The 25525-nt window shown below is 45.4% G+C and overlaps 1 protein-coding gene across 1 annotated transcript in view; it reads right to left on the bottom strand.

Annotated features, from left to right (window-relative positions):
- Window positions 1-2958: 2958 nt before the first annotated feature.
- The window catches only part of DICER1 (dicer 1, ribonuclease III), a 42001-nt gene continuing 19434 nt past the window's right edge, over window positions 2959-25525 (bottom strand). The window contains exons 14-28 of the mRNA XM_044271746.1: window positions 25420-25495; window positions 23940-24079; window positions 23581-23760; window positions 22249-22462; window positions 21138-21291; window positions 20012-20194; window positions 19283-19388; window positions 19019-19194; window positions 17065-17764; window positions 15531-15686; window positions 9387-10218; window positions 8177-8445; window positions 7928-8090; window positions 6607-6682; window positions 2959-6435 (exon numbers count right to left, since the gene is read on the bottom strand). Coding sequence (XP_044127681.1) covers window positions 6270-6435; window positions 6607-6682; window positions 7928-8090; window positions 8177-8445; window positions 9387-10218; window positions 15531-15686; window positions 17065-17764; window positions 19019-19194; window positions 19283-19388; window positions 20012-20194; window positions 21138-21291; window positions 22249-22462; window positions 23581-23760; window positions 23940-24079; window positions 25420-25495 — 3591 coding nt within the window. The 3' untranslated portion in view covers window positions 2959-6269. The remainder of the gene's footprint in view (window positions 6436-6606; window positions 6683-7927; window positions 8091-8176; window positions 8446-9386; window positions 10219-15530; window positions 15687-17064; window positions 17765-19018; window positions 19195-19282; window positions 19389-20011; window positions 20195-21137; window positions 21292-22248; window positions 22463-23580; window positions 23761-23939; window positions 24080-25419; window positions 25496-25525) is intronic.

Raw genomic sequence — 25525 nt, forward strand, 5'->3', positions numbered from 1 at the left:
TGTTATTTACCAATATATGGACATTTTTAAGAGTTGGGTAAAAATTCCCCTTAAAAGGCACAATCTTAAAGACTATGTGCACCTTCGGTGGCAATTTTTTTTATTATTGCAATTTACTCATTTTGAGCTCAAAACGAATTTTTTTAAATTGATCTTTATAAAAAATATTAAGCTGTTTTTCCTCCACAGTTTTGAGTTTCTCTAGTAGCTGGTTCTGACCAGCAGAAAGTGAAAGCAAGATGCAATCCGGCTAGAAAAACCGTTAACCCTGTGTGACAGAACAGCTCAAAACTTTTATTAAGACCAATTGAAAAAAATTATTTTTAGCTCAAAATAAGTACAATGCAATCATTAAAAAAAAATCTCCCCAAATGCGTACATATCCTTTAAAGAAGCCACATAGAAATGGCATATAAACAGATCAAGGTAGGTAGTGCACATAAAAGATGTGGCACCTTTTAGTAAACCCAGCCTGCACACACCCCATCTGAAAGTTCTGCTTTGTGAGATGTCCCTGAGAATAGTATGACAGGTAAATCAGTGGAAGCAATGGGTAGTGACGATAAAGATTAAAATCTCGGATGATCCAGGAAATGATAATGATCACCTATCCTCAGGATAGATCATCATCACATTGGCGGGGGTCTGAGTTCTGTCACCCCTGCCGATCAGCTGTTCCAGGGAGCCGCAACCACGGCCTCCTGACAGCTTACTGACCACTGCGCTGTACATCGTTATAGTGGCTGTGCTTGGTATTGCAGCCAAGGCCCACTGACCTGGAATGGGGCTGAGCTGCAACTAGGCCACATGACGTCACTTGCCTAGGAAGCGGCTGCCGCACTCTAACAATTGATCAGCGGGGGTCCGGGAGTAGGCCCCGGCCTATAGGATATTGATTACCTATCTTGAGGATAGGTCATCAATATCTTTTCCCGAATAACCCCTTTAAAGGGGTTGTCCAGGTTCAGAGCTGAACCCGGACATACCCTTATTTTCACCCCGGCAGCCCCCCTGAGCCTAGCATCGGAGCATCTCATGCTCCGATGCCCTGCGCTAGATCGCGCAGGGCACGGGCTCTTGTGTTTTCAATAACACACTGCCGGGTGGTAACTTCCGCCCAGCAGTGTGTTCGGTGACGTCACCGGCTCTGAGGGGCGGGCTTTAGCTCTGCCCTAGCCGTTTCACTGGCTAGGGCAGAGCCAAATCCCGCCCATCAGTGCCGGTGACGTCACCGGGGTTCCTGTCAGCCCCATAGAGAGCCTGGTACGTCACCGGAACTCAGAAAAATGCCTTTGCCCTGTGCAATTTAGGTCTTAAAGGGGTTGTCCGGGTTCAGAGCTGAACCTGGACATACCTCCATTTTCGCCCAGGCAGCCCCCCCCCCCCCCCCTGACTTGAGCATCGGAGCAGTTCATGCTCCCCTTTGCCCTGTGCTAAATCGGGCAGAGCAAAGGCATTTTAAAGAGTTCCGGTGACGTACCGGGGTTCTCCATGGGGCTGCTGGTAAAACGACTAGGGCAGCGCTAAAGCACGCCCATCTGAGCAGGTGACGTTACCGGACGGAAGCTTTTGCCCGGCAATTTGTTATTGTAAAGAAAAGAGCCCTTGCCCTGTGCGATCTCTCTCAGGGCAAGGGAGCGCATCGGAGCATGAGATGCCCCGATGCCAACATCGGGGGGGCTGCCTGGGTGAAAACAAGGGTATGTCCAGGTTCAGCTCTGAACCCGGACAACCCCTTTAATTTTTAGGAGTTGGATTGCAAATATTTCCCCCTTGTAGGTAGTTGTATATTTGCTTCATGTGTGTTAATACTCCTGGGAAAAATGGAAGTGGATGAAAACAGATAAAAAGAAAGTCTCCAAAAAAAAATTTCACATCGATCAGAAATAAAAGTAGTCAGACAAAAGTTTCAACAACCAGAACATAACTTTATTGGAGATATACTTCGCTACAGTTATTACAAAAACTATTAAAAGTATTTGTGATCCATAAGGTGCAGACTGCAAATTCCTGCAGTACGATTACAGTATGAAAAATCATTGAGACAGCTGCAGCATGTGACACTGACAATTTCACGTCCAGATTACGGTCTCGCTCTTTTCAAACAACCCCGCCCCAATATGCAATATTTACAATAGGACTGCCTGCAAATTCTCATTATCTTGCTAAAAATTTTTTGTTTCCCGGGCAGATAACGGGCAAGTGCACAGTTTTGCTGGTCTGTGGGCGACCAATTTTTTTATATAAAAAATAAAATAAAATTATCCAAAAACAATGAAGCATCTTCACAAACCGAACCCTATTCAATTCCTACATCCCGTAATATCTTTTGGCGGTGATCCATGACAACACCTGAAGTCTCAGGTTTACTTTCAAAAACGACAAGTGCCGCAGATTAAACATATGGCCACAAAGGCGAAGATATCGTATCAGGTTACATCCACCGCGAAAAAGTAATGTTATATAATCAGGATTTAAAGGGGTTCTGCACTTTCATTTAACTGATGATCTATCCTCTGGATAGATCATCAGCTTCTGATCGGTGGGGGTCCGACACCCGGGACCCCCGCCGATCAGTTGTTTCAGAAGGCAGCGGTGCTCCAGCAGCACCGCTGCCTTCTCACTGTTTACCGCTGGGCCGCCCGCCCACTGACGTCACGACTTGTATCAACTAGAGTGGGCGCGGCTAAGCTCCATTCAAGTGAACAGAGCTTAGCTGCGCCCACTCTAGTTGATACAAGTCGTGACGTCAGTGGGCGGGCGGCCCGGCGATAAACAGTGAGAAGGCCGCGGCGCTGCTGGAGCACCGCTGCCTTCTCAAACAGCTGATCGGCGGGGGTCCCGGGTGTCGGACCCCCGCCGATCAGAAGCCGATGATCTATCCAGAGGATAGATCATCAGTTAAATGAAAGTGCAGAACCCCTTTAAATTTTTTTTTTGCACGATTGAAAAAAGCAAAACAAAAAACAAAATAAAAAAAATCCCGACATTCAGAATTAAAACAAAACAAAAAAAAACACCAGATGTTATAGTGAAAAAAAAAAAGCCACAAACCAGGGGAAAAAACCCCAAAAAGTTACATAGTGTACAAGGCTGTTTGCTGCGCAAGAATATGACACAATGCAGGCATAAAAATTATCCTATTTTCTGAGGACAGTGAAATCCAAACCACGTTATTCCCCTCCCCCGTTAAGCATATAGTCAGTCTGAAATGAGGTAAAGCACGGTACCAAGTGCAAGGCTTATTTGTGCTACATAAAAAACAGAAGAAAAAAAAAAAAAGCAAGAAAAAAAAAAAAAAAAGCTTTAACACACACGTATATGCAGCATAGTTAGGTCTAGTCAAAATACAGTATTGTAAATCTAAGGGGGTCAAAAATATACACTTTTAAGCAAATACCATCTCCAGAATGCAATAAAAAGATTCTAGATTTATTCTTTTCTTCTTTGTACTGAAATGGTTTAAGTATACTTGCATTTTCCATCAAGCCACCCCCCCAACCAAAAAAAAAATCCATAAATTGTACAGAGGGGGGCACAAAAAGAGTCAAAATGAGGTTTGCGCTGACAGACATTCACAAAGAAAAAGAGTGTAAGAATGGAAACTAGGGGGAAAAAAAACGTAACACAATGGGCTTCAACACAAATGGATTTGGCAGAGAATGAAAGACATTACGAGATGATACAATATTTTTTTTAAAAATTTGCATTTAGCTTAAGAACCCATAAAAAGGGCTTTTCAAAAATAAGCATCATTCCATTTTTTTTTCTCCTTTTAAGCAAAAACATTTTGCGTACGTCACTCACGAATTCTTTCATTGTATTAGAGTTGTAAATACATTTATTTTATTTCATTTATCTGCCTTGTATTTCATTTTCCTTTTGTATTATAGTGAAATATCTGTTACACCTTTATTTTATACAGCAGCTTTTTTTTTTTTCTTCGATTTTTGGGGGAATTTTTTAACTGATGAAAGTTATTATTAAGGATTGCTCTGCAAAACTTAACACTTTTGGGAAACTATACATTGTCTCCTTTCGAGGGGTAGACATAGAACAAAAAACTGCATGCTACGTATGAAGAGGTCTTCAATTTTGGCACTTTGGGTAAAATCTTTAAAAAAAAAATCATAATAAATGTCCTTATCCTTAAAAATTAACTTTGAAAATGTTTGAATAAAATCTTCAAGCCCTTAGTGATTATGGTTGGAAAGGATGAATGTATACAGGGTGTTTAATGCAATGTAAAAATTCTCAAAGAGCATCCAGAGAAAAAAACCTGGGATCACAAAAATATCAAAAATGACAAACTACATTTTTAGATTATCGGTCTGGGGGTAAATAAACCGGTGGGCGATAGAGAAATATGTTCAACCCTTGGCTTGCACCAAACAGGTGAATTACAAAAAAAACAAATAAAAAAACAAAAAATGTTTTGGTCTGACAATTGTCAGCCCCAAAAATAAATTATTATTATTATTTTTTTTTTAAGTTACCGAATTGAAGAACAATGGTGACATGATGGAAGAGGGACAGAGGAGGAGGAAACAGAAGGCAGCAATCAACATTTCTGACTTTTTTGGAAAGCATGACACCATGCTAGATTAAACATTTTTAGAAATCCAAAAAGAAAAGCAAAAACATTCTATGTTGAAAACTGAAAGTTATCAGATACGTCTCCACCCCCCCGGCCTTAATCTATGCAAAAAACATGATTTTGTGGCTTGAAACATCAGTAAAGCAAAAGCAATTGCAGCAAACCTCTGACAATTTGACTGTGGTCGAAAGCCCCTAAACACCCAACAATTATTTAATATTTTTTAAAGAAACACGAGAAACACGTAAATTAAGGAGGTAATACAGTTACAGTGCAAATAAAAAAAATACGCATTTCAAGCTTAATACAAACATAGCACCAAGACAAAAAATAAAAGAGAAAAGCATGCAGGAGGGAGGAAAAAAAAAAAAAAAAAAGGATAAATGAGGTATTCAAGTAAAGACTGCCTACGTAGACTAAAAATTTAGGCGAAACCCCCGACCCATAAGACAAAAAGGGGGGTATGCGGGTGGACACAGAAAACACTAGACATACTACAAACCCCTCCCCCTTACCCATGACGACCAAACTAAAAATGACAAAATCGCTTCGATTAAAAATAAAGTAAAAAATATCACAGAACACAAAGGGTCACGGCGTCTCATTCCGGTCACATTTTGGATTTTTTCGGCAAAATCCTAGAAAATTTTGGTAACCAAATTTGATGGTGGTGGCATCCTAAGAAAGCAGAGACGGGCGAGGAGGCTCTTCGGATAGGTTACATTGTAACGCCCGACGCGTCTCGGTATGTGCAGCGGTCATCTGAAGATCCATCCAGAGGAATATTTTTGTTTTCTGTTCCAATGTTTGCCACGGCTCAACACTTGACAAACAAAATGTGATTATTTTTTAAAAAAATTTCCACTACTCCATTGGGGGGTGGAAGAAGAAAAATCTATTTGACAGGAGTAATTACTGCATGTGCATTAAACCCAGAAATGACTAGATCCGTACAAATGCCACAAAGGTCTTGCGTCCATAATAAGGCAGTGGGAAATTTTTCCAAAAATTTTTCTTTAGAGAAAAAAAAAAACAAAAAACATTTGTAACTCTCATCCTTTCACTCGCTCCTCGACACAGCGGTGTCACTAGAAGTGCAATGTATATTGTAAATGTTACGGGTGTTCTTGCATGACACAGTGAGGAAAAACTGGGAATTCCCGTCAGGCCAGTTAACCCAATATAAATTCTGCAACACCCCTCCCCCTCCAAAAAAAAAAAAAAAAGAGAAAGAAAAACAGCCCTCAATAAGTGAATTAAATATTTGACGTATGTGAATATATATAGATTTCATTCTCGGCTACATAAACTTTTTCTCCCCCCTGCCCCCTCAAGAACCCAAATAGCTGACCCTGGCCCCTATCCTCCCCTAAAATGGAACGTTCTAAAGACAAGATGGAGACCGGATTCACAACTGGCGACGTCCTAGCTAAAGCGCCGTCGTGATTAGACAGATGGCAGGATAGGTGACCTGATGGTGCTTGCACGCTATTATCTTTTCCCACAATGCACTAAAAGGGTGTGCCTGCAAAGAGGATCAGAGAAGAGGGGAAGGGGGGGGGGCGTCCCACAAGGCCGGTTGATATCATTCAATCGGTGATCGGTTCGTCTGGATGCCGTTACATTGTTATCTGTTTTCCGGATGGGCGTTGGCAACGGGCGACGAGATTTCTCAGCTGCTCGCGACCTGAGGTTGATTTGCTTTGAGGCTTCTGAGGGCTCGTCTAGCAGCTGCCGATTTGGCAATTCTGTAACTCCTGCCAACCCCTTTGAATTTGCCCTTGCCTACCACTTCCACGGTGACACGAACTTTGCCGTCGTACGTCCTCTCGGCCGGGCTGAAGACAAAATGGAGTTCAAATGCATTTTTACACACAATGGCTACTACAAGGCAGGAAAATTTATGGAGAGCGAGCAAAAATAAAAAAATAAAATAAAAATCTAGAATGTTCCCCAAGAGTAGTGGGGTGAGGAGTAGTCTCAAGTACGGATTGGATGCGCATACTGACCTGAATTTGGCCGTCTCCGGCTCCATTTCCAACAATTCTCGCACAGGGGATCGGGGAACATTAGCTGAAAATTTTTCTGGAAAAACAAAAACATTCTGCCGTCAGCAAATATTAGTAAGAGCACAAGTGCTCTATAGTATAATAATCATCATAAAACCTGTCATATTGAGATTTCCCGGAAATTCTGAAGCAATGGTTCAGTTTTTTGTGCTTAATGTTTTTTTTTTTTTTATAAAACCTTTTGTTTTCCAATATTATTTAAGCACCAATTTTTTTTTTTTTTTTTTTTTTTTTAAAAGGTGCATCTTGGGCTGTCTGGCAGCCAGAAAACGACATGGTCTGCAATGATAAGGCATAGATTTGCACTGTTCTTTGCGCCATTTTATGGCTTAAAATTGAATAACCATAGCCCCGCCCCTCCCGCTAAACCACACCCACTTTTCTTGCCGTCGGTCAAATGACTGCACAGGTCACGACTTTTATGCCACAAAAGTGGTGCAAACGGATTAATAAATGCTCCCATTGCTTTTATAATCAGGTGCCGACACCGGTCCGGATGTAGTCAAGCTCACACACAGCTGAAGACGGTGTTACAATGTATCAGCTTAGCCAACATCTGACAGTACAGGAACAACAGGCAGAGCCTCCGCTGTGTGAGCAGAAGGATGTTAGCATGGATTGCGGGATCAGTCCTCTGTGGGCCCCCACGAGATCAGACCTCCAGTGACTGTAATCCTTGTAACACACCGTCGACACAGCCCTTTAAAGAGCATCTGTCAGCAGTTTTGTACCTATGACACGACCTGTTACATGTGCGCTTGGCAGCTGAAGACATCTGTGTTGGTCCCATGTTCATATGTGCCCGCATTGCTGAGAAAAATTATGTTTTAATTTATGCAAATGAGCCTCTGGGAGCAATGGGGGCGTTACCATTACCCCTAGAGGCTCTGCTCTCTCTGCAACTGTCACGTCTTCTGCACTTTGATTGACAGGGCCAGACAGTGAAAACATGATCACACCTAGCTGTGTCAATCAAAGTGCAGAGGGCGCAGCAGTTGCAGAGAGAGAAGAGCCTCTAGGTGTAATGGCAACGCCCCCGTTGCTCCTAGAGGCTAATTTGCATATCTTACATCCTTTTTTTTCTCAGCAATGCGGGCACAAAGGAACATGGGACCAACACAGATGTCTTCAGCTGCCAAGTGCACATGTAACAGGTCAGCCAGTGTCATAGGTACAAAACTGCAGACAGATGCCCTTTAAAACTTACAGACATCACACGTCCACCAATCATTGCTCCCTTTAATATAATGTATAGAAATACCTATTAATGGTCTCATCATCGGGTAATACACCTGCCATACGGTTTCCAGAGACATCCCACTGTCCATATAAATAGCTCCAGCAAGGGACTCAAAGATGTCCCCCATGGCCTTCGGCACCTCAATGTCTTCTTCTTTCTCCTCATCCTCCTCCGATCTTCTCAGCTGAGGAGGAAAGGATAAAAATTATATAAAAATATAAATAGCGCCACGGCACATATCGATCCACCCGTGAGGGATTATTCTGCTACCTCCGAGTCCATCCCCTGCATCTCGTTCTTCTCCAGTTGAAACTGCACAAAGTCGTCTATGACATGGAACAATTCTGGAGAGACGGCCTTGAAGTATTTGTGGTAGTCGTACTTCACAGCCAGCGACGCGAAGATGGTGTTGTTGACTAGAGCCGAGCGCAGGTCAGTGAGAACTCCCGGGGAGTGCTGGCGGGGGTCTTCGTAAAGGTGCTTAGTAATGAGGTAGTCCAAAATTGCATCTCCGAGGAATTCTAAGCGCTGGTAGCAGTCTGAAAAGAAGGAGGAGAATGCATGAAACCGCGCGGCACGCTTCCAGGTCACTTACTGCATACGAGCTTACTGTAAAGTCCGCTACCAGAAGTCACATCGGCCGATCCAATAACCACATGAACATTGTTCAGTCTGTTTGAATGTTTTTCAGAAGATGTCAGTGAGAGTGGGGGAAGGGAAGTGACAACTGCTCGGAGCACTGAATATACAACAATACTGCCCCCATAGCAACAGTAACTAGGTTTAATCCTTGTACATAGGAGGCAGTATTATAGTAGTTATATCCTTGTACATAGGGGGCAGTATTATAGTAGTTATATCCTTGTACATAGGAGCAGTATTATAGTAGTTATATTCTTGTACATAGGAGGCAGTATTATAGTAGTTATATCCTTGTACATAGGAGGCAGTATTATAGTAGTTATATCCTTGTACATAGGAGCAGTATTATAGTAGTTATATCCTTGTACATAGGAAGCAGTATTATAGTAGTTATATTCTTGCACATAGAAGTAGTATTATAGTAGTTATATTCTTGTACATAGGAGCAGTATTATAGTAGTTATATTCTTGTACATAGGAGGCAGTATTATAGTAGTTATATTCTTGCACATAGAAGTAGTATTATAGTAGTTATATTCTTGTACATAGGAGGCAGTATTATAGTAGTTATATCCTTGTACATAGGGGCAGTATTATAGTAGTTATATCCTTGTACATAGGAGCAGTATTATAGTAGTTATATTCTTGTACATAGGGGCAGTATTCTAGTATACTCTTGTACATCGGAGCAGTATTATAGTATATTCTTGAACATAGGAGCAGTATTATAGTATATTCTTGAACATAGGAGGAGTGTTATAGTGGACATATTCTTGAACATAGAGGGAGGTATTTTATTATATTGGGGGCAGTACAGTTTTTGCAGTCCATTTCTTACCAGTTATGGTATTGTAGTGGTAGGAGGCGTGAGTAAAGGCTTGAAGGAGGTAAGCTTTATTCTTAAATGGATAGTTAATTCTCTTCTCAAAATTTTCAAATCCAGATATCAGGTGATCAAGAGTTTTTTCTGCATCTGGGTGGTCAAACATGCATCTGGGGGGTATCTGCAAGTAACCGTACTCCACCCCTTTGCAGGTTGAAAGGTCAGAAGTTGTCTTGCTGTTACGTTTGCTCAAGTTAACACCGTTCTCCTGTTTGTTAATCTCAGGGAGAACTTTCAAGCCAAGAGAACAGAGGAAGAGTTGGGCGGCCCGCTCACCGCAGCTCGTCAAGTAGCAGCCCAACAAGGCTTCTACACAATCCGCTATACTCTTATCTGCGATACACTGCTCAGTGTGGAGGTCATAAGAGATGGACTGCTTCCCGGCATCTACTCCACAGTTTTCTTCTGAAGGGTTCCAAAAACCCACCACAAAGTCGTCTTCTTCTACAGCCTTGCTGGGATCCAGGTAACACATGGCGTCCCACGAGCTGTAATCAAAGTCATCGAGATCGGGTGAGAACTGACAATGATCCATGGAGCTTTTCTTTGGGGTTCTCCACTCAAAACTTGGGTCAGGAGCGGAGAAGGTTGAAAGCGGAATCTTCTTTACAAAGGCTCCTGATCCCATTAACATGCTATCAATGAATTTGATGTGCTCTTGGTCATACTCCAGAAAGTCGTCGTCAAACTCAGCTTCCTCCTTAGGGTTCCTCCACATCAGATCTTCATCCTCTTCATCGTCAAAGTCATCGTCCATCTTGCCATTAGCAGTTACGCTATCGCTGGCCTGCAGAAAAATGGTTCCTCATCAATGGCAGAAAAAAAGAAAAGCCAAAAATATAGCTGTACGCGTAACAGTGTTCAAATTAGTACTTCTAGGGTAGGTTCACAAGGAGTTTTTAAAAGGATGTTTTGAGGCAGATTGCCTTCATAGTTTTCAGCCGAAACCAGAAGTGGATCCAGCCACGTGGAGAAGTGCAAGTCATTCCTTCCACTTCTGACCTTGGCTGAAAAACCTGAAGAGAAATTTGCCTCAAAACCAGCTAAAAAAAAAATAAAAATAAAAAAAAAAAAAAATAAATGGGTGAACCTACCCTTTTGGGCGGTTCCACACGCTATGAAAAAAGAAAATCTGCACCATAAACTGATCTGTGTGGATGGATTTTCACTGTGGATTTCACCCTTCAGTCACATCACAGATCAAATGCAGTGGATACTAATGAAGCCGTGTTGGATATGGGTTGGGGAAAGAGACCTCTTCCAGACTTTTACTTAAAGGGAACCTGTCACCGGGATTTTGTGTATAGAGCGGAGGACATGGGTTGCTAGATGGCCGCTAGCACATCCGCAATACCCAGTCCCCATAGCTCTGTGTGCTTTTATTGTGTAAAAAAAACAAAACGATTTGATACATATGCAAATTAACCTGAGATGAGTCCTGTATGTGAGAAGAGTCAGGGACAGGACTTGTGTCAGGTTAATTTGCATATGTATCAATTGTTTTTTTTTCACAATAAAAGCACACAGAGCTATGGGGACTGGGTATTGCGGATGTGCTAGCGGCCATCTAGCAACCCATGTCCTCAGCTCTATACACAAAATCCCGGTGACAGGTTGCTTTAACCCTGCTTTCACACCTGAGCGTTTCTCAAACGCGCGTTTTTTGTAATAGTAAACGCGCGTTTGTGTGATTGACTGCAGTGTCCTATGGCCACAAACGCGCGTCAAAACGCCCCAAAGAAGCTCAAGTACTTGATTATGCGTCGGGCGTTTTACAGCGCGATCGTACGCGCTGTAAAACGCCCAGGTGAGAACCATTCCCATAGGGAAGCATTGGTTTTCATGTGTTGAGCGTTTTACAGCGCGTTTGAACGCGCTGTAAAACGCTCAGGTGTGAACTTAGGGTAACAGGTCTTCATCAGGATTTTAAATCCAGACCTTCTGTTTGTCAGAGTTACCATTACACTACAGACCTGCTCTGTTGGAAGGACTGAAGTTTGTGCTTAAAAAGCTATTTTCTTCACAGGCATAAGAAGAAATAAATATTATATTGCTGAAAAGAAAAACAATTGCGGCATCTACCAATCACCATAAACATGTTCACTGTATTGTACAGCCTTTTATGAATACAGGGATACCAAATTCTGTTTTGATATATTTCATACTAAGGATGTTAGAAAAACTTTAATGGCTTTTGCTTTGTTTTCTTTTTAGTAACAATAACTTTGTAGAAAATTATAACTTTTACCTTGAAAGAAAAACTGGAAAGCAAAAATGCTAGTTTTCTGCCATAACTTTTATTGAGATTAAGATTATGTTTCAGTGAGATTTGAATCCCAGACCCAGGGCCGGCGCTACCATAGAGGCAAGGGGGGCAATTGCCCCCGGGCCCCCGCTCATTAGGGGGCCCCTAGCGCCGGCCCGGCCTTACTATTCTTATTGTCAGTTGGGACAGTGCTGCTGGACTCTGCGGGCTGGCGCCGCGCGGCAGCCGGCAGTAATGTAATTAATACATTAAACTAAGTTACTCACTCTGGGTGAGTCAAGTGTTGGAGGGGGCCCCCCGCCGGGCGCAGGTGGCTGCGCCGCTGCCGCGGTCTCTTTCAGAGAGTCAAGACTGTCTGGAGGCTGGAGCAGCAGCGGCATGCACGGCACAGGCAGGCACAAGGCTCCGCCCCCTCACTGAGCAGGGCAAGGAAAAGAAAGAAAAGGAAAGAAAGGAAAGAAAAGAAAGGAAAGAAAAGAAAGGAAAGAAACAAAGAGAAAGAAAATCAATCAAGCAGCGCCAGGGAAGGCCCGCCGCCCCCAGCCAAGTTCCAGTCTGATAGGTTCATAATTCATTGGTTAGGGTACTTTCACACTTGCGGCAGGACGGATCCGGCAGGCTGCTCTCCCTGGCGGATCCGTCCTTCCGCTATATCGCCATATCGCTGCTCTGTCCCCATTGACTATAATGGGGACGGGGGCTGAGCTCCGGCGCAGCACGGTGGTGCACAGCGAAAGCCGCCGGACTAAAAAGTCCTGCATGTCCAACTTTTTAGTCCGGCGGCTTTCGCCGTGCTGCGCTGGTGCTCAGCCCCCGTCCCCATTATAGTCAATAGGGGCGAAACAGCGGAAGGACGGATCCGACAGGGAGACCAGCCTGCCGGATCCGTCCTGCCGCAAGTGTGAAAGTAGCCTTGTTTGGTTGTTGTTAATGAATCCATCATCCATCCATCCATTCCAATGTACAGTATAGCGCTACACTGTGCCCCACAATGTACAGTATAGCGCTACACTGTGCCCCACAAAGTAAGCAAGCGTCATGGCGGGGGCGGGCATCATGGGGGGGGGGCCCTTATTGTTTTCCGCCCCAGGGCCCCATTTCGCCTAGAACCGGCCCTGCCCAGACCTTCTGTACAGTAGACAGCTGCCTTACCCACTGCTCTATAGAAAGGATCTGCTGTGAAGATGGGATTTTTTTATGCCTTAGTTTTTTTATAAATAAAAAAGTAAATCACAAAACAGTGTTTGGCATCTCTGTAATCATAATAAGGCCTCTTGCACACGACCGTAAGGCTTTTTCAGTATTTTGCGATCTGCAAAAAAATACGGATGACGTCAGTGTGCATTTCGTTTTTTGTGGAACGGAACAGCCGGCCCCTAATAGAACAGTCCTATCCTTGTCCATTATGCGGACAATAATAGGACATGTTCTATCTTTGAACGGAATGGAAAAACGGAAAGCATACGGAGTACCTCCGTTTTTTAGGGATCCATTGAAATTAATGGTTCCGTATACAGAACGCAAAAAATAAAAATAAAAAAACTTTCATGTGCAAGAGGCCTAACATACAATATAGTGAGAAATTTATTTAAGGCGATTTGTAAACCTGGGAGCAGGGGGCACATTGCTTGCCTCTATGGAACCTTCAAATTTCTGATGGCAGTCCTAGATTAAAGCCAGCTTGAAGCCCCACTGGAAAAACCCCACCCTAAGGCCCCTTTCACACGGGCGAGTTTTCCGTGCGGGTGCGATCCGTGCGGCGAACGTATGGCACCCGCACTAAATCCTGACCCATTCATTTCTATGGGGCTGTGCACATGAGCGATGTTTTTAACGCATCACTTGTGCGTTCAGTTGAAATCGCAGCATGCTCTATATTTTGACGTGACGCAAGCCCCATAGAAGTGAATGGGGTGTGTGAAAATCGGATGGCATCCGCAAGCAAGTACGGATGCCGTGCGATTTGCACGCATGGTTGCTAGGAGACCATCGGGATGGAGACCCGATCATTATTATTTTCCCTTATAACATGGTTATAAGGGAAAATAATAGCATTCTGAATACAGAATGCATAGTAAACCAGCGCTAGAGGGGTTAAAAAAATAATAATAATAATTTAACTCACCTTAGTCCACTTGCTCGCGAAGCCCGGCATCTCCTTGTGTCTCCGCTGCTGATGAACAGGACCTGGGGTGAGCTGCTCCATTAAATAGAGCTTAAGGACCTTCGATGACGTCACTCCGGTCATCACATGGTCTTTTACCATGGTGAATGACCATGGTAAAAGATCATGTGACGTACCATGTGATGACCGGAGTGACGTCATCGAAGGTCCTTAACCTGTATTTAATGGAGCAGCTCACCCCAGGTCCTGTTCATCAGCAGCGGAGACACAAGGAGATGCCGGGCTTCGCGAGCAAGTGGACTAAGGTGAGTTAAATTATTATTATTATTTTTTTAACCCCTCTAGCGCTGGTTTACTATGCATTCTGTATTCAGAATGCTATTATTTTCCCTTATAACCATGTTATAAGGGAAAATAATACAGTCTTCAGAACATCAATCCCAAGCCCGAACTTCTATGAAGAAGTTCGGGTTTGGGTACCAAACATGCGCGATTTTTCTCACGCGAGTGCAACGCATGACAATGTTTTGCACCTGCGCAGAAAAAAATCGCGCATTTTCCCGCAACGCACCCGGCTCTTATCCGGGCAAAAAAACTCACGCCCGTGTGAAAGAGGCCTAAGGGCTCATGCACACAACCGTATGTATTTTGTGGTCCACAAAACATGTATCCACAAGAAAATACGGATGGTGTCCGTGTGAATTCTGTATTTTTCAGAACGGAACAACTGGCCCATAATAAAACAGTCCTATCCTTGTCCATAATGAGAACAATAGGACATTTTTATTATTTTTACAGAGCGGACATGCGAGCATACGGAAAAGGAATGCACACGGAGTAACTTCCGTGTTTTTTTTTTTTTATTAATGGTTCTGCAAAAAAATAATAATCTGAAATTAAAATAGGCTCAGCCCTTAAGGGGTTAAAGCAGCGATGCCAAAAGATAGTTTGCAGCTGCTGAAGGCTCATCAACGTACTATACGAGACAGTCTTCTCGGAGACCTTTTTTAAAGGAGTCTTCCAGTTTTAGGTTGATAAAGCTTAACTGCGGGGAAAAAAAAAACAAAAAAAAAAAAAAAACTTTCTAATAGATTTTGCATTTTAATTTCTCAAAATCTCTTGCTGTCAGTGAACGAGAAGACTCTCGGTTACGTTCAGAGGCAGTAAACCTGTATCGAGCTCATCATGTACTAAGCTCGTGGCCCAGACTGGATACAACGGCATCCACCTCTGGAGACAACTGCTATGGACAAAAATAAAAAAAAAAGTGTTCTCATTCACTGACAGCAAGCAGAGAAACACAGACTATGTATACTGCAGCCCAAGCAGCTGGTTGTAAGCAATAGGATTCATTCAAAACTTTCCCTCTCCAATAAAAAAAATGACTCAAGGAAATAGTAGAGGATTTTTTTTACTCACAGTGGACATGCCCTTTAAGAATCTGGCCTAACCTGAAAACCTGCCTCCTTTACAGTCATCGGGACATCATGAACGACTGCAGACTCCACAGATTGGAGACTTTCCCGGAAGTTTCTACATTTTCTCCACAGAGCGAAACATAATTAAATTGGGCAAGCGCTGGGCTGGCCTGCTCGGTACGAGGTGTGCGGGGTCTCCGGGGGGAGGGAAGGGGGCGACGCACACGTGTTACATTTCATATTACACGGCCTGCTTTAGTGATTCCTACAATATTTCACTTCTTACTCACAGTTTCATTACTTTCCCACTTCTCAGAGCAACTTTTATCCTGGTTCACAATATATCCAGGAGGGAGCCAGTTCACGGGTGGATCGAATATGGAGACGACCATGCGGCTTGGCGAGCCTTTCTTCTTCCCGAGACGGTACAGGTTACAGTTACTGACCTGGGGGGGAGAGCGACAAGAAATGGACTTAACACATTATTATTTTCACCAAAGGCCAAGTTAAATGATTCGCTAATTCCCTAAAAGACTTTGTTTCAATCCCTTGTCAAGATCTATGCTTGCTGGCAGCGAGTAGGGACATTTAAAGTGGTGCAGAGCAATAAAAGAAGCGATACTCACCTCATCGTTCCCCTCACAATGCCATTCCGATGCACACTAGTCAGAAGCACAGATTTTCAAAGCGGAGTGAACCAGAGCGTTCCGAGACGGTCGCATCAGTGCAAACAGTGTCACAGCTCTAGTTCACACGCCAACGAAAATCAGTACTGGTGGCCAGCCCCTTAAAGTGGTTTTCCCATCACAGACAATGGTATATGTCCCCATTGTCTGATAGGTGTGGGTCCCAGAGATGGCACCCGCACCTACACTGAGAACGGAGCGGGGAAAGGTGGTGGAGGGTGCACTGCGTATGCGCAGCCGCCCTTCATTAATTTCTATGGGGCCGCTGAAAATAGACGAACACTGGCTCGGCTATTTCCGTTGGCAAAAATAGATGGGAGCGGTGGCCACGCAAGCGCGGTGCACTTCCATTCACTTGTATGGGGAGAGCGCTTGCCGGTGGCCGGATCCCGGGGTCCTCCAGCCACCGCTCTCGGCATAGCGATATGCCCCCATTGTCTGTGATGGGAAAACCCCTTTAACAGTTCATGGCCTATCAGGAGCCAGGTACCAATTTACTCTGGAACTGAGGGAAGGGCATGACTTAACTGACTTCTAAACACTTTGGTAATACACTGCAATACTCCCGTCTTGCAGTTTATTATTGCCCGTCAGGGCTTTACTGACAGGCACTCTATTTGGCCCTGCCTTCATGATACTCCGGTTGCCAATACAACCCACTGGCACCCCATGATCACCTTGCAGGGACACCAATGGGTTAACAGAAGGAGCTGCCTGTCTCTGCTGGACTCCTTCAATGCCATGGTCGCTGCCCACGACAACTAAGGGGTTAAACAATCTGGAGTGGAGTTAGCTCCTATCCCAGCCATTGCAGCAGCGTCTCAGATTTATGCGACAGCCGACACAGCCACAGCACCGGAGCAAGCTTCCAGATCACGCAAAGAAAGGATATGCCCTTTCTTGGCATTATCTCTGACGGAAACCACTTTGGGCATTCGCTCGCAGATTAGCCACAGAATAAATCCGCTGTGCTAAGGGGACGGAAGAGCGACATGACTGCAGGATCACCCTTTCACCATAGAGACCCATAGGTCTGTATTGGGGTTAAAAACACAAAAAGGGAGTTGCTTTGTTTTTCTTTTTTTTATTATTTCAGGTGCATTGGAGCAAACGAGCCATTTAAGAAATGAACACTTACCTTCTTGCTTCTCATATAAGACAGACGACCCTCGTGAGCATCGGGGTAAGTGCAGAATAGGTAGGTGGTGATGGCGTGTTTCAGAAAGGAGTCACCCAACATTTCAAGCCGCTCCAGATTAAACCCATCGCTAGCATTGGACAAGGTCAAAGCCTGCAGGATAAGACCAGGGTTTGGCCCGAGAGTCTTTGAGGAGTACCCGTTGGGAGTCCCGTGTTCGCGCTTTTCACCTACTGCGCTGGCCGCGGGGCCGGGACTCCCACCTGAGGTAGGTTTGGTAGCGTTACTGTCACTCACAGTACATTCACTGTTGGCGGTGGGCTGGTTCTCGTTAGGTATATTCTCTAGGGGTAATGAGGTAGAGGATTGAACAGGTAGTAGCTTGCAGCAAGTCGGCTGACTCTCGGGGCAAACGTCGCCATCGCCATTAGTAAGACCGTTATGGGAGACGCCATCGAACACTTTGCCATCGCCTGACGCGTGAGCCGCCTGGGGGACACTGGGAGGATGCGGACATGGCGCTGTGCAGTTCACAGACATTTGGTCATGATTTTCCGCGGGTGCCTCCGGTTTGGCACCATGGTCAGGCATTGCAGCTGCACCCAGTTTACAATCCGGGTCGGATGCCGAGGGGTTGAGGCTCGAGATGAAGGTTTTACTATCGATGGACCTTTTCCACCCAAAATCTAAGTTGGGATATCTACAGAACAGTAGGAGAAAAACAGAAAAGCAAGAACGAAAGAGTTTGTCTGTTAGGTATACTTTCTGCTTAGAGACCTATTCAAGGTCTTGCACAGCAACAGTTTGTTACAATGTAGCAGTGTAGGGAATTTTGTAAACTAGATTCAGTAGTGGCACAAATCTTTCTCCAATGCAGAACTCTAGGCTTAGTTCTTAAAGGGTCTTTTCAGCTCCACAAAATAAGTGGCCTACGGCACTCCGTTATCAGATTGCTGGGATCTGACTCAGCACCCCCGATCAGCCGAATGAAAGGAGCGAGAGCCATGGCCCCTTCAGTGTATACTTGGCACAGCACCATACTTAAATGGCGGCTGAGCCAGGGAATTACAATTCAGCCCCATTAAAAGGGTTATCCAGAAATTTGATATTGATCACCTATCCTCACGATAGGTCATCAATATCAGATTGGCGGGGGTCTGACTTCCGGCACCCCCGCCGATCAGCTGTGCGAAGAGGCCTCAGTGCTCAGTGAGCGCTTAGGCCAGTGACGTCACCGTACAACAATCGCATGTCATAGGCCCAGCTTAGTCAAATTCCAGTGAATGGGGCTGAGCTACAATACACCAAGCACATGCACTATACAATAGACTGCGCTGTGCTTGGTAAGCTGTGAAGAGACCGGGGCACTCACAGAAGCTCTAGAGCAGGGATGGCCAACCTGATGCTCTCTAGCTGTTGCAAAACTACAATTCCCAGCATGCCCAGACTGCCTACATCTATTATCCTACAGCAGGGCATGCTGGGAGTTGTAGTTTTACAACAGCTGGAGAGCTGCAGGTTAGCTATGCCTGCTCTAGTGAGCAAAGCAGCTGATATAAGAGGGGTCCTGCTAGTCGGGCCCCCGCTGATTTGATATGGATAAGTTATCCTGAGGATCAAATTCCTGGATAACCCATGTAAAGTGAGCCACTAACAAATGTACAGTGCTGTGCCTGGGCGGCAATAAAGAAGGTGCAGTACATGAAATCATCCGATTGGTAAGATGGCAGCAGTCGGACTCCCACCAATCTGATATTAATAGCCTATCCTAAGGACAACCTGCCTGAAGGGGCTGAGGCACTCACTGGCACTTCTGACTGGTGAGGGACTGATCCCCAGCACCAATCACCTTGTGTTTCTCTGCAGAACCCCCTTTAAGAAATTGCTGGAAGTCCTCACCTAGGAGGATCGAGTTGTGTATAACAATGTGTACAGACATCTGAGCAGCTCTCACCGGAAATCCTCAGGAAGGGATTTCACTCCAACGCCTGCATCGATTGCTGTCTGGGCTCTCAGCTCCTCGGCTGTCAGGAGACAATGCAGGCGATACAGAATGCTTGGCAGGCACACCGCCTTCCTCCACAAGGACGCAGGGATGGGATGTATCGCACAAAGTTCTGGAACCAGAATCTGTCATATAGAAGAAAGCAGACGTGTTTACGGCCGGGAACGATCACCCCGTCTGCGGTGACGCACGCACAACACTTTGGAAAGTTACCTGCTTGTTCTGTAAACTTTCCCACTTGGCTTTTCGTTTCTCTGCGCTGCTTAAAGGAAGAGCTTTCCCCTTCTGGTTCAGGTGCCGAGGAGTCAGGAGGTTAAGTCTTATAGGGGTAAATTAATTGATTATTTTGTGAAATACAACTTTAATACAGTTTTAATGTCTCCGATTGCGGTCAGTGAATGGAAGCACTTACGAACACCAATAATTAACCCGGCCCTCTAACCACAGCTGAGGGTTTGGAACAGCGATAGCATATGGCCATGATTTGTGGGGGATCTCTGGGACACCCATGAGCCTGAGAGTAAAGGGACCACAGCGCTAATTTAGCACAAGGGCTCTACATGCAGGGTACTACAGTGCAGCCCTATACAAGCGAATGGTGCCAGCTGCAGTTCCCCTGCGCAACAGTGTGGCAGTGGCCCTATTGTATAGAGAAAACATAGAAGCGGATGCCACGCTATACCAGTGCTGCGGACAGGTTCAGTGGGGTCCCAGAAGTAAGACCCTCACCAAACAGTGACAAACATATCCTATAGGATGGAAGTACACATTTATGGTACATTGTAAGAAACTGTTAAAGTAAGACAGTCAGGAGTAGCTTTTGAATGTAACCATGAATGCTTCTAGTCACAGACAGCAAGCAGAGACAAACAGGCAAGCTGTGCTAATAGACGGCTACAGAGTGCGCTGCGATGCGCCACAGAGCGTGGCGGTTTTGCGTACCGTGACGAGGTGTGGTCGACATCCAACAGTGGCTGGTTGAGGTTAGTCAAGTCGAGGTTGTACTTAGTTTTATAATATTCAGCAAACGTTTCATATTCTGGGGAAGGGAATTTACTGAGCGGAGTCAGGTCAGTGTATACATCAGCAACGTAAAATCGGTGAGGCTGGTCAAAATTGCGATATCTGGCGGGATAAAATAAAGATACGTTTTGTTAACTTGCATTCTCAGGTGCAGAATATTATTATAAAAGGGGTTTCCCCATCAGTTAAAATTCCACTTTGCGCCATTTCACACATGACAAGTCGCCACAGTGCAATGATTTCATCCAGTGGCCATCATGCTGATGTCACCACAGATGTGATTGTGTTCCATAGGTACGAAGCGCTGGACAAAACATCCAACCGCAGTAAAAAAAGAAAAAAAAAAGAAAAAAAAAGAAAGGGGGCATCCAAAAATCTGCGGCCCCCAATGCCATTAACGAGAAATTTAAATTTTTACAATTTGAGTCACCTGAGGAAGGGTTTCAGAAATTGGAGTTCAATTGTATAACTCAAACATCTGTTGCATTCAACCCATCCTCCCATGGTGGAAAAGCAGGTCAGCAAAAGGGCACGGCCACGTGTGGTGTACATACTGCGCATACTCTACAGTGGAATTTCGGGTGGTAAATCCGTAACATTTAAAGTAAAAGCAAAGTGGATTAGATTTTAGAAAGCGTTGGAAAACTTGACGCAATGACGGTTGTGATATGGAGACCACAGCAGACCAGCTACGTGTGGCCATACCATAAATCGCCGACACCAAGCAGTGGAGGTCTCCGGCATGTTGAGAGTTGTAGTTTCACCACAGCTGGAGACCACTGCTCTACAGGAACAGAAATGAATGACGTATGGTTAACAGCTATATCTTATCAACAAGGGACAGGAGGCGTCCGTGGAGATCTTACGTGGTCACCTGCTGCATGCAGCACCCACTGATGGACAGGTTAAAGCCAGAGGACCCTGCACCAGGCTCAGACATGATAACACATGGCAGGCCTGGTCTTCAGGGCAAATCGTGTTAATATCTGTGAGACACATCGGCGTCCTTTACTGATCTGCAAGGCCTTCACCCCACAGGACCTACCTTGGAATGATCACTGCATCCTGGTAGTCTTCAAGCTTGAATACAAAAGGTTTCTCAGCTGAGTACTGAGTACTAGGAATGCCAGTACGAGCTTCTGATTTCTCAATATCTTCCACAAACGTAAAATCTATATCCAAAGTGCCGCAGTCATTAACTTAGGAGAGAACACAAGTCACAAAGTCGTGTTACATGGGATTTTAAGGGTCAGCCACCAGAACATACAGAAGTCCCTGTAGTGTACAATGGGAAACACACTTATCCAAGACTAGAAGATTGATGGCTCATTCTAGGAACAGGCGCCGAATATTGGATCCCACCTACCAATCCGATACTTAGGACCTAGCCTAAAAATAAGCCATCAATATACTAGTCCCAGAAAACACATTTAAAAAGCACCTGCAGGATGAAACAGACATCCTATCGGATAGGGATGATCCTGCTGGGTAACATGACATCTGTCTTGTGAAAAATCATTGAGGTTTTCCAATGAGTGTAAGATTTTTTTTCTTTATAAAGAGCTTCAGTGCACTGAGGGGCAGGGCCTGGACCCCTGGTGCACCTCAGCTTCCCATTGCCGACACGGCCCTCAGTGCACTGAAGAGCTCATTTGTATAAAGAATACCGTTTTTTTGGCAGGAGCGCCACAACCGATTTTTACAAGACCGGCATCATTTTAATCAGCAGCTTCAACCCTGCCAGACAGTATGCCTGGTTTAACAGGGTTAATCCTGCTGACTAGGCTCATGTTACACTAATGGGAGATCCTAATGACAAAAGTGCCCCTTCAGTACACACACATTTCCATTACATTTGATTCCAAGGCTGACGTGACAACACTACAACAAAAATCCTAAGACGTTGTCAGCGATAAGGGATAAACGTGTGGCCACTTGGGGGTCTGACAGCTTTGGACATGCAGCAATCATGCACCCCGGGATGAATAGAGTGGAAGACCGCACATGCCCGCAGTCGCTCCTTTCATTCTGTATGGGACGGTGGGAGACGGTCGTGTGATGTATTCCGCATATAGAATAAACGGAGCAACTACGTGCACGAGAGACTGGCTGCTCCATTTATACACCCGCACAGTACTCAGATGGCGGCGCCTTACCAACATTGAGAGGTAGAACACAGTAAGCCGCATCGGCTGCTGTGGGCTTGAATTCTAGTGCAGGTTTCTCAAGACGAAGGATGTGCGAGAATATGTACTGGTGCAGCCGGGTGATGAGCTCAAGCTGCTGTAAAGTCAAGGTAAATCCCGACTTCTTCAGCTCAATCGATATGGTCACTTCTCCAGAACGGGTGTAGACCGGGAAGTGTGGGATCTGCAAGAGACAACTACATTTAGTGTCTATAGACAAATCTGCAGGTTGCTAATGGAAACAGTCGGTAAGCTTGTCAGCAGACGTGGCCCTAACAGCCTCTCCGAGCTCCTACAGTGCAAGGGGATGGTTGCTTCTGCCTGCATCAGATTACTGTATTGTGCTTGACCCCCTCAAAGAGATATGGTACTTAAAGGGAACCTGTCACCGGGATTTTGGCCATAGAGCTGGGGACATGGGTTGCTAGGTGGCCGCTAGCACATCTGCAGTACCCAGGTCCCATAGCTCTGTGTGCTTTTATTGTGTAAAAAAACTGTTTTGATCGATATGCAAATGAACCTCATATGTGTCCTGTATCCGGAGAGGAGTCCAGCGGAAAGGAGCCCAGCACCGCCCCGCGTCTTCCGAATCTCCTCCTTGCTGGCTGACGTCACAGAGCTGAAGCACCGAAATCTCGCGATGCGCGAGCTAGCGCATGCACAGTGTCGGCATCGTGTTCATTCACTGTGCTGGCATCAGCACAGGGAACGAACTACGCATGCGCTAGCTCGCGCATCGCGGGATTTCGGCGCTCCAGCTATGTGACGTCAGCCAGCAAGGAGGAGATTCGGAGGACGCGGGGCGGTGCTGGGCTCCTTTCCGCTGGACTCATCTCCGGATACATATGAGGTTCATTTGCATATCACTCAAAACAGTTTTTTTACACAATAAAAGCACACAGAGCTATGGGGACTGGGTATTGCAGATGTGCTAGCGGCCACCTAGCAACCCATGTCCCCAGCTCTATGGCCAAAATCCCGGTGACAGGTTCCCTTTAAAGGGGTTGTCAACGTCAGAAAACCCATTCTTATTCTGAGCTTGTAGAGGGAAGGGGGGGTTAACATTCAGAATAGGTACAAACAGCATCTCTCGCTCTGGAGGACATTGATGTGAATGGGCATTATGGAATACTTAATTTCTCCTGAACATTTACAGTCAGGCTTCCCGATGGGTTATTGCGGATCACTGGGGGTCCCAAGCAGGGGAAACTTTGAGACCTGCTTATCGTCAAGGGACCCTTCCAAAGTTAAGAACCCCTTTAAACAGCAGTTTATTTAATGGGGGGCAGTAAGTGATGATACCTGAGGTATGGGTTTGGCAGTCAGGATGCCGAAGCATCGGGCTGTGTCTTCGGGAGGGTAGAGCTTCCGCCTCCTGAAGTTCAGTTCATCTGGTAGAGGGGTTGTCAATACCATTCCTATCACATACAGGTAGCATGGCTGCCCGGGCTTTGGATAACTGTTCCGCAGGCACTCTGGGATCTGAAAGAAGAGATCAGGAGTTTAATGTGTGTACACCAGGCCCTATACAGAACACAGTCCCACCCTGTTATCGCTGCCCCATCATAAAGACCCCAGAGGGAGGGCAGGTAGACAATCTGTTCATTTCAGGGAACTCCGCTAATATCGAAGGGTGAATTTGGACTAGTGAGGGGACGTACCGCTTTAGGGTAGCACTGCCTTCTCTTGGTTGAGCCTGGGCGGCCAGGGACGCTGGTCTCTTCCTCATCATGTAGGTCGAGCTCCTCCTCGTATTTAACAGTTTCCTTGCCAACTGGCATTAAATGGTCGTCCAGTTCACCTGCGGAGGAGGATTTACAAGGTTTACTTCCGCAATAGAGAACTGTCAGAAGCCTACATGCAAATCTAAGAGAGAATCTGCTAAATATCCCAAAAAGAAATGGCGATCACCGATCACACGTGACGATAGCCTACACAACCATTACCCGCTGCTCCCACCAGGAGAACACTCTGGATTCAAGTCTCTGTCCACATTAAAAGGCATCTGTCAGCAGTTTTGTACCTATAACACCGGCTGACCTGTTACATGTGCTCTTGGCAGATGAAGTCATCTGTGTTGGTCCCATGTTCATATGTGCCCGCAGTGCTGATATTTTAATAGATGCAAATGTACATCTAGGAGCACTAGGTGCGTTGCACCTAGAGGATCTGCTCTCTCAGCAACTGCCGAGCCCTGTGCACTTTGACAGAGCCAGGCAGTGCAAATGTGATCATACCTGACCCTGGCAATCAAAGTGCAGAGGGCGCGGCAGTTGCAGAGAGAGCAGAGCCTCTAGGTGTAATGGTAACGCCCCCTTTGCACCTAGAGGCTCATTTGCATATTGTAAAACATAATTTTTTTCAGCAATGCGGGCACATATGAACATGGGACCAACACAGATGTCTTCAGCTGCCAAGTGCACATGTAACAGGTCAGCCAGTGTCATAGGTACAAAACTGCTGACAGATGCCCTTTAACTTATGCGCAAAAACTACAGGCCGCATGTGAGCTGTTGCAAAAATCCGTTTAAAGGGGTTTTCCAGGTGTTTAATACTGATGACTTTATGCTCAGAGTATATCATTAATATCTGATTGGAGGAGGGGGCTGAAACCCGACAGCCCCAATGATCAGCTGTTTGAAGAGACCACAGCACTGTATAAAACCGCAGCCTCTTCCTAGGCCTGTGATGTCATCTCTATTGGTCACATGGCCTAAGTGCAGCTCAGTCCTATTCAAAGGATGGTACTGTGCTGGGTAAGCGTTGAGTAGGCCGCGGCGATCACCGGAGCACCAGTTCAAACAGCTGATCACTGGGGGTGCATAGTGTCGCACCCCTACCGATTAGGCATTGATGAGCTCTCCTGAGGACAGTTCATCAATATTAAACACCCAGAGAACCCCTTTAAGCCGGAACACATACTTGACGCATAGCACCAATGTTATTGAGTAAAGCGCCTGTGCAGTGCAAGTGAGAAAGGGGATTGATCAGGCATTAGACGGTGCAGAGAAGAGCGGCCTGAAGAAGACGTAAGAGCGTGTCCGAGCACAACAAACAGCACAGGAGAAAGGGAAGCTCCGAGGAAAACACAAGATAACGAATTATTATAACATACAGTAAATCCAAAACTGGGAGACTTACCGATCTGGTGCAGCATCTTGCAGCATATGAGAGCCACCGCTCGTTCAGCCAGCCTGGCACAGCTCATGGATGGGCCCTGGAAAATTAAACGAGCGAAGTGAGTATA

Source organism: Bufo gargarizans, chromosome 11 (genome assembly GCF_014858855.1).
Source record: "Bufo gargarizans isolate SCDJY-AF-19 chromosome 11, ASM1485885v1, whole genome shotgun sequence".
Lineage (NCBI taxonomy): Eukaryota > Metazoa > Chordata > Amphibia > Anura > Bufonidae > Bufo > Bufo gargarizans.